The following is a 10,000-nucleotide window of genomic DNA, read 5'->3' as shown; positions in this document are numbered from 1 at the left end:
TTTTTTTTTTTGTAATATGTGCATAGAAAGCTTGTCAGATAAGTTGTCCTAAGTCAGAGGTTACCTTGGGATTACATAGTGATTTGGTAGCTAAACATGATTCCTAGAGGATGGATACAGGTTTGTATTTTCATGTCCGCAAGATCATCCAAATAAATATTATGAAAAGTAAAATTTCAGCCAGGATCAACAATTTTATTTTGAATGAAAGAAACACCACTGTGCTTCCTACTTGCTGGGCAACATCAGTGGAAGCATTCCAGTTTCAGTGATGGACAGTATATTTTCAGTAATTCAGACTGCCTTTTATTAAAATGTTTAAAGCCGTGATTCTCATCATTGTGATAAACAAGAATAGCTGGTTATTAAGCATTTGTTAGTATCAGTTTATTGACATTTCCAGTGTTTTGTTTAATGAAATTGGCAGTTGTGATATGCACTTTTTTAGTACTGGATTTTGTACTTATTCATCTGATAATTACTTATTTTACAGGAACTGCACAAGAGTATGGTGGAATCATAAGGCATGGTGCTAAACTCCTGTTTGCTTTTGCTGAAGCAACTGTACCAAAAATTACTGTGATCACGCGAAAGGTTAGTTTGAATACAACAGATCTTCTAATAAAGTGTTCAGTCACAGAGCAGTCTGTAAAGTTTTGGTTAAATTAATGTCTGCATTTATAAAATCCCATGCTACTTAATATTGAGATTGTGTTTAGCATAAATGTTTTGTTTATGAAAGGCATCAGGCTGACAGCAGTAAAACCTAGTAATTTTGTCCTTCATTGACTAGATCTTTTCTCCACTATGTAATGGAGTTTCTGGCAAGCACCCATCTTGGTGTCTTAAGTGTTAATTTCAAGTTATTGCATATTGATTATATTTTTCAGCTTTGAAAGCATTCACCATAATTTGTGATGTAATGAAGATGTGAGCTCAATTTTTTGGAGCTCACACTTGATTGTGGTCCTCTCTATCAAACCCCTATTGGTCCTGGTTGTATGGGACTCTTTATTCTTTGTTTCATTTTCAGTTTTTCTATTTACTGATATTTAGCCCTATTTACTATCTAAAATACTTTTAAACTGCCAAAACAACAATGACTTTTATCATTTAACAGACCTTGTTGATGGGTTCTGTTAATCTAGTAGTGCTTTCGCTCACTCGTTGCAAGCTTCCTTAGATCCCAAGTTAACCTATGAATCACACAGTGGTCAGATTGTGCAGAAGTGTTAAATGTACTGAAATGAGTTCAAAATACTGCACTGAAGAGAGTTAGTAATAATAATAATATTTCGGTCTGTAGTAGGGAAGATAAAACAATAATGAAAAGTAAAAATTATGAGAATGCACCATTAAGTGATAAGAAACCTGACTTTTAATCTCACTCTGGCAAAAATTTGACTTTCAGTGCAAAGCTCTGGCAGAATTCTGGAGCAGTGTCCCAAGTAGTTGTACGGAAGATAAACTAATAATGTAGAAGTAAAAAGTAATGATATAAACCCACATGTAGCGAGCTTGACTCTAAATGTTATTTGCTGGTGGACATTTGACTTAGAGTATAGATCTTTTGTGAAAGCCATGGATTTGCCTTTTTTTTTGTGGTTTAAGCTCCATAATCTTAGGACACTTTTAATGGAACAGCTGATGTTTATTCCAAGGGTATTAACCATAGGATAGGGTGAGCAAGAGAAAGTTCTCTGCTGGTAGATATTTCAAGTGTCTGATGAACCTGTCCTGTGCTCTCTAGTGGATCAGGTACTAGAAAATCTTTCATTCTTCCCTGAACCCAGCTCAAAGGGAGAGCTTGTCAAGACCCCATCTGTGGCTTCCACTGTGTTTGTACAATGTGGCTGTTAGTTATTTTCACTCTGCTGATACTTTGGCAAGGTAAAATACTTAACATATGCATGTACAGATTGGCATAATGGAGGCATTCCTGTCTTATAGTACCTCCAGTAAACCATTATGGATGTCTCTTTCTTGGAGGGTGGTGGTCTTTGGGTACCCATCACAAGACATAGTCAGTGACCACCAGAAAAGAAAGCAGGCCCTGAAGGCCTCTTTGAATACCATCATGCCCACCTTCTTGTAGATGTGGTCATCTCCTTAAGAAGAACTACTATCACAATCTGAAAAGGGCCATAAGACATCAGTTTACCTTACCACAGCACCCCCACCCCTGTTACACAAGCAGCGAAATCAAAGAGAGCACGCTCTTTGGCGTAGCTGCAGTAGCCTTTGTTATTGCATAACGATGGTGAGGGACAGTTCTTTGACCTTGATGAGTCTTGAGTGGCCATTGCGGAAGACTAAGAATATTCTCAGTTTGGTTATGCATGGTCATATATGGGATATTTTAGATCCCTCTCTAGAAAGGACAAAACTTGGGGACTAGGCTGTTTCTGCAGATCTCCTGGACAAGCTTAGACTCAACTTCTTAAATGGGCCGTAAAGGCTGACCCTCCTTCAGAATTTAACCATGGGTTCTACATCCTCCTCCTGTTAACTATGAAGAGGATAGAAGCTTGTATCAGATCATGGCTTCAACACATGCATTATCTACATTGGGTTGTAGATGGTGACTGTTAAGAAGATTAAGTCCCTGCCACTGTAGGGCAGCTGAATGTTGTCAGATCTCGTGGATGCCTTTTTGGACATCAGAATCTCGGTTCCACACAGAGGTTCCTTTAGTTTGCTCTGGATGTGTTGCAGTTTCTGTACAAAGTGCTGCTGCTGCATCTTTCTTCTGTATATGGAATTTTACCAAGGTTATAGTGGTTAAAGCTTTTCAGGTTGAAGAAACTTCATGTGTTCCTCTACCTGGATGACCTAGTAGTTATATTGAGAACCTCTAGACAGTATCCCTGGTTTGAAATATTTCACTGGATACAGCCACTGAAAATCTGTATAAATTGGAAGAAAATCTCTTGGATTCTATCTCTGAAGATTGTAGTCATCAGTGACACTGTCCAGGGCTGGTCATTTCTCCTTTGGAGAGGGACCAGGAGCATATTATGCTGACTTCCTGTGTGAGGATGTAAAGTAGAGTCCAAGCCCAGCCCCTCTCCTGCATCTCCTGAGCTTGATATTGGTTAAGATCCTTAATGCTTGAGGATGCTTAGTGAATTGTAAAGTTTCAAGGGCAGCAGAGCCATCATACAGTTACAAATCTGCTTTTTATATCAAATGCCTGTCAGTAGGCCCTGTAATGATGTGCAGTACCCAGCAGTCTCATTGTGAATCTTTCCTTTCTGCATCCAGACTGTTGAAGGTCTTGACTACAGGTTCATTTCTGTGGTGGAGATCTCGCTTGTTTCTCTCCAGAGTTCAAGAGAAGCATTACCCCTTGAAAATGGAGCACCTCTGTACCATGATAGCCTTTCTGGATAAGCTGATTCCAGATCCCTCCTGATGCAGACAGTCAGACATACAGCCTGCATCATGTGATACTCAAACAAGCAGATGGGATACATGGTTTAACTCCACCCCTTCAGGGAAGCAGTGCAACTCTGAAAGTAGACCATAACAAGACTGTCAAACTTTCAGAAGTTCATACTGTTGGAGAAGTAAGCATGCTTACAAACTCAAGTATCTCCACTACTTCTCTTCTGGAGATAATGATTCAGAAGTTCCTTCTGGTGAGAGACTTTTAGAAATGAGGTTCTCCGGAAATTAACTTGTTTGCCTTTCAAGCAAACACCCTTTTCCCATTTAATTTTCCACAAAGCACTTAGTTTTGCCTCATAAGTTACTGGAGATTTATGTATGCATTCTCACAGTTTCCTCTAACTCCTCATTGCAAAATTCAGGACAAGAAGATCATGCTTATTCCTGTCACCATTTGGTGGCTGAGAAAGGTACAGTTTTAGGCTGTCCGGTCTTTGGCAGTACAGGAAAGCTTCCTGCAGAAACAAGAGAGGTCTTTCTTAGATGCCATCACGGCAACCAGTGCTTTACATTAAGATGTGCCTTCTGTTAGTTTAAAACCTTTAATCCCTTCAGACCTTTGTAGCATCTGAAATTATTTAAGCCACTAGGAAGCCTTCCACCAGCTGTGCTGTACCAAGTGAAAGATGTTTGTTTGGGAAGAAAGAAGGTTATCCTGTACCACCTCAGTGGGTCAGTTTACAAATGCTTCTGATTTATCTCTGGCGACTCTGTTATCCAAGTCTCAGTCCATGGCCTTGGTGGTGTGTGTTATGAATTCTGCCAAGTACAGCCTTGTAGAGGGCAGGACTGTGATCCAGGACTAGCTAGTCAAACAGTTCTTTAAATGTGTTCTGCAGGTCTGCCCCCTTTAAAAAAATACGAATCCTCTTCATGATTAGTTGACTCACATCTCCAACATCTGACCATGCTGGCTTTGTAACACTGAAGTGCACCTCTCAAAAGGCAGTTTTCCAAGTGGCCATCACCTCTCCTTACAAGATCGCAGATTTTACATTCTTGTATGTATTGCATTAAATATGGTCTTTCTGGAGGATCTAGTGTCTCTTTGAACTAAAATTTTGTGTCAGAATTGTCCTTAGAACCCCATTAAGGAGCTGCTTAACTAGCTAATCCTGGATCACAGTCCTGCCAGCTAGAAGGTTGTGATGGGCAGAAAATCATAATAGGCCTTTCATGTCTCAGTTTTCTTCATAGAGACAGAAACCGAGCGAAAGAGAGAGACCTCCACATCCTGAGCAATGCACTACCAGCTCATGTTTTACCCTTAGTCAGGTGCGTAAACTCCCAGAGGAGGAACATCTGTGCATCTATTCTAAGAGGGAAGGTCTTGCAATAGCAAAATAAACCATGACCAAGTGGATTGCCAGCTGTGGTAGTAGTTTTTGCCATCAAGCAATGACCCTTTTTTAGTTAAATGCTGCTGCCAAAGACTTTTCCGACAGGGGACATGGCCGCCTCTAGTCCTTATGTCAAAAAGTGTGTGCATTACAGACATTTGCACCAGAGGCACTTGGTTATCATTTCACACCTTCACCAGGCAGCATTGTATGGACCATAGCTGTACATATCTTTGGTGCTTTAGGACATTGCATTCTGAGTTTTTGCTTCTTGTCTGACTTCTGTCCTATCCCTAAGGGATTTACAGTTACTTGCCAGCTGCTGACTCTGGCACTCCTGAGTGGGTTTAATTACCCTCCTAATATTCATGTTATATTTGAATGGCGTAATGCATTCAGTAGCACCTGTTAGAGCTCGTTGTAAGTCTGGCAAGCATATGTTTATATATACTTGTACATTTTAGGTGCCAGAGGTTCACCTATTTTCTTGATTTGCATAAATGTGCTTGCTCAGTGATTGCAGGTGGACTAGCAGACTCCTGGATTAAATGCACTTTCATATCCCATCGCATCATGCTGCAGCTGAGGTCACTGAATTTCACAAATATGAAAATGTTAGAGATAAAAAAAGTAGCTGAACCAAGAGATGAAGGAAAAATATTCCTAGCTAACTAGAATACAAGCTAAATTGTGTGGCTGCTATACATAACATGGCTGAGATTGTCCTTTCTGAAAAAGCAATGCCTGAACAAGACTTTGGATACCACCTGTTTAGCAGTGACTTGAGTAGGAAGCAGACCCTAATTTCTGTGGTGAACCTGTGATCCCCCTTCTGTGACTTCTGCATCTTTGTGTTCTAGATCTGGCAAGTCCCCAAAAGAGGAACAGGGCTCTGATACTTAACTCGTTCACTCCAATGGAGCTCAGGAAGTTTGCACTGCAACTTCCAATGGGCAGAGCCTAAGCCTTTTTACAGAATCAAATTATATCCTTACATTTCAAGCAAATGTTCATATCTCTGGATCCATATGGATTATGAAAGAAGTATAAATGGCAAACTCTTCAGCACAAACCATTTTTATAGTAGTAGTAATCTTTAGATTCCAGGTCTTAAAACACATTTTTAAGTCACATTAAACACAGTAACTATTACATTTGTAATATTTGTAAACAACTTACAATATCACTGCACCCACACATTAAATATTAATGCTGTTGAGTTTGCCATTGTGTAAGCTTTAAAATGAAATCTTTTAAAACTTTGTACATATCATGGTTTTGGAAATATTGATATAAATATGAACAAGCAATATTTGATACCTAGAAATGTCAGTAGGTGTTAACTGCAAATGCACCTGGAGGCGTCACTCGGATGCAGTAAGTTAAGGAAAGCCCTCAACCATCACACTTTCTTGCCTTCTTTAATACAGATGACTTTTCCCAGGAGGCATGCTCCTCTAGCTGCCCCATCACAGTCTTGACATGAGTGAGAAGCTGTCTCTGGAGCTGGGGGTGGGGTCAGCTCACTTTGTTTGCCTCTGTTTGTTCACTGTTGGTCATATCCTGAAACTCACTAGATCACCCACAGAATAAAATGGATTAAGTCCATTTCATTGAAGTTCTTGGGAAAAGCCCAGATTTTAAAGCTGAACTATAGTGAAGGGAAGGGGTTATTTCCATGTCTTCTTGGACCCAGAGGACAGACAAATTTGAAACCATTCTGAGACTTCTATCAGCATATGCCATACTTTCAGTTTTAGTTGGATACTGTGCAGGAGATCATACCTTTGCATCTGCAGGGTGCATGGATGGTGTCACTTGGCATGATGGGCACGTTTTGATGCATCAGCATTTTAGATGTGCATAGGAAGCTTCTGTGGTTTGCTCTTGGCGGTATGTCATGGAATTTTGTTACAGTGCTGCTGTTTGGGCTCTGCTCCTTGCTTTGCATTTTCTCAAATTCTTGGCCATGTTGAGTGAAACCTTGCAGGAGAAATGTCTTTTGGTTGGTGTTCCATTATCTGGACAATTGACTCCTGGTTAACCTATCCAGAAACTCCCTGCAGGCTACCCTCTTTTTAATGTTTCCCTGGATGCGGACCCTTGGGAAAACCATAAATTAGAGTAAGTACTTTCTATTCTGTACTCCAGTGTTGGGAGTTCTGTAGTGGTGGTAATTCTTGGCCTTGGAGAGGACGAGAGGGCAGTCATCATCTTGGCATCCTGAGTAAAAATGCAATACAGATGTTACTGTACCATCTGGTCTTGACAACAGCCATAGTCTTCATGGTGCAATTTACACACCTAAGGATGTGGGTGTTGTAGTGGACTGTGATGTGAAAGTGGCTTTAGTACCACATTGCACTAATAGATCCACTGTTTGTGTCTGTTGCTTGTCACCACACCCTAGAGGGTCATCACCAGTTTTCTTCTTCTGGGTCTTCCTTTTCTGCAGATAAATGTGTTGCAGACCTAGATGCCAAAGAGCTTCACTTTCAGACTGGAGAGCCTAGCTAGATTCTCACACAGAGTGTAAGGTGTGTGATACCCCTGAAGAGGGGCCTCCACATTACCAGCTGGAGTTTAGAAAATTGCTTCTGGCCTTGAGGACCTTGGAGAAACAGATGTTTCTGTGCTTCTGGAGCTTTGGGCTCGTCTAGGCAACCAGTCCATCATGTTATACCTAAACAAGCAGAAGGGCATAAAGTTGTATCCCTTGTACACCGTGCTCATCTAAAGTAGACCATAGACAGGGGCAGCCTTCTGACAGCAGTTCACATCAGGGAAGTAAATCAGTTGTCATATACTTTGAACAGGGTCTGCAGTCTTCTCCTGAACTTCCAGATTCAGGGACATTTCTCAGGGTATTTTGAAGTAGGCCAGTGTAAAGATTTGCTTCTTTGTATTGGATAAAAGTCATTATCCTTTTCTTCTGTTCATTTCAGCAGGGTAAAAAGGAGGTATTGTTTTCTTTGCAGTGGCCTTGCAGAGTTCTGTACACATTTCCATCATTCCCACTGATTTTCCACATCTTATTGCAGACCTCAGGGAAGAAACCCTAAAGCTTATTCTCACTATCCCTTGGTGGCTGAGAAGATCATGGTTTCAGGCTGTAAGGTGCTTTGGTATCCTTCATTGTTGGTGTGCCTACTGACTCCATCACAGGACTTGGCTCATTTGGTCCCTTATCCTGCCATTTGTGCTGTATGGATTATTAAAGGAGATTGAGGCTGCTAGGAAGCAATCTACCTACTATACTTGTACCTTCAAATGCTCTTCCAGTTTGGGTGAAACAGTACCCTGTATTTCCCATTCACTTAGCTTGCTGTCAGTCTTGATGTGTAGCAGGCACCTATACATGTGCATGATATGTATTTGGTGTCTGTATAGGTTCATAGGTATTTACTTGGCTATTAAACCATGAGGATCTGTAGAAGCCTAGCCCTACATTTCAATGAAATTTGTAGCCCTTGTAATTTAAGTGCAAGTGACGCATAGCCATCAGAACATATATGTTACCCCTATCCACAAGGGGCAAGGGTGCTAAACCAGGGCTGCATTTGCAGTTTCCCATCCATTCATCCCAATTAAATTTGTGTAGAATTAGGAAGTACTATGCTTTGTGTGGAGCGAAAGATAAATTCCTAAGATGTGGTATTCTCTGTGATGCATGTCTATCCCTCCCACGTGTTCTATTTATGTTGTAAAATATATAGTATCTGTAGGGTGCGGTTTTATGTCACCATTGGACTTGCAGATATACAGTAGATTTGAGAGGATAGGGTCTATTGATGCAGTGTATGCAAGGCAGAGATCGCCCCTCAGTAGCATGTATGCTACTGAAAACAAGGACAAGACTTTGAGATGGTCACTGTAGTTTTTATGATTTAGACTCTTTATTTCCTTGGTGAGAAAGTGTTGTGGTCATTCAGGTTGTGTTAGGTGTTTGGAAAGGTATATACAGAAGGGAGTATTATGCTCAGTAATCAGCCTAATCACTGCCAAATACAGTGGAATGATCACACCCCTGAACCTAGACATCATACACTTACTCATAAGCTGCTTAATGAAAAATTACTTTCTTACAGTAGTGGATAGATATAGACTGAAGGACAGTTCACTGTACATACGGTTTCCAAGTCCTTAACTATCTATCAGGAGTGTGTTGTCAATGTGATAGTTACAGGGTATGTGATACTTGCCAGAGGAGACTGTTATACATTTTTTTAGCATTTAGTTTCAGTCTGTGCTTGTGACACCAGCTATTTATTTGGGAAAGGCCTTCTTGGAAGATTTTGATGTCCTCTTTAGAGTTGATGCTTGATCAGCCATAAAAACTTAACATTAGCTTTGACTTCAGAGAGGTAAATGCCAAAGAGGAATGGCCTGAGGACGGAATTCTGTGTATATCACTAATATAACAGGTCTTTTGTAGGAAGAGCCACCTACCTTAATTTCCTGGGTTCTGTTTGTGAGCCAATTTACTGTCCGATGAGTTACATAGGGATTAACATTTAGCTGGGAGAAGTTGTCAGTGATACTTGAGTATTTGATGGTGTTGAATGCCTCTAGGAGGTGTAGATGTGCAGTGTGTGTTGTTTTGCCCTTGTCCGTTGTAACATTAACTTTTTCAAAGAAGTTGAACAGGTTAAGTAGGCAGGATTTGACCTTGAAGAATCCGAACTGAGTTGGGTCAAGAGTATATAGGTTACCTATATTCTTATTTATTAATTCCATAATGGTCTTTTCCATAGCCTTACTATTGAGACTGGTCAGGTGTATGGGTCTATAATTTTCTGGGTTTCTTAAAACCCCACCTTTGTGTAAAGGAATGACTGTTGCTGTCCCATTCATATAGCATGAAGCCTCTTTTGAGGCTGATATTGAATAGCTTCTTTTGGAAATCAGACAGTTCATGTTTCTAGGTGACCAGTAGGCAGTCCGATATGCTGTCTGGCCCCATAGACAGTGTTCTTGATGTTGACAAATTGTTCTTGGGAGATTTAAGGGGAGGTGTGGGTATGTGATATGAGAATATTTGAGGGGAGAGGAGCTAAATTTGTTTGCTAGCAGATTGGCTATTCCCTCTGGTTTTGAGCATGTGATATAATTTCCTGTTATCTCTGCACAGTTATGGGCATTGTTTCTGAGATTTTTAACATAAAGAAGGCTCTGTTGTTATCCTTCTCCTAAGTGACTATTTTACCTCA

General features: G+C 40.5%; 1 protein-coding gene across 1 annotated transcript in view; it reads left to right on the top strand.

Annotated features, from left to right (window-relative positions):
- PCCB (propionyl-CoA carboxylase subunit beta) overlaps positions 1-10,000 on the top strand; it is a 1,126,289-nt gene that overhangs the window by 827,012 nt on the left and 289,277 nt on the right. Inside the window, exon 12 of the mRNA XM_044070351.1 lies at positions 494-594. Coding sequence (XP_043926286.1) covers positions 494-594 — 101 coding nt within the window. The remainder of the gene's footprint in view (positions 1-493; positions 595-10,000) is intronic.

Source organism: Protopterus annectens, chromosome 4.part1 (assembly GCF_019279795.1).
Source record: "Protopterus annectens isolate FY-2018-M chromosome 4.part1, PAN1.0, whole genome shotgun sequence".
Classification (NCBI taxonomy): Eukaryota; Metazoa; Chordata; order Ceratodontiformes; family Protopteridae; genus Protopterus; species Protopterus annectens.
Note: the sequence above shows the minus strand (reverse complement) of the source record. Positions and strands in the feature narration are given on the sequence as shown.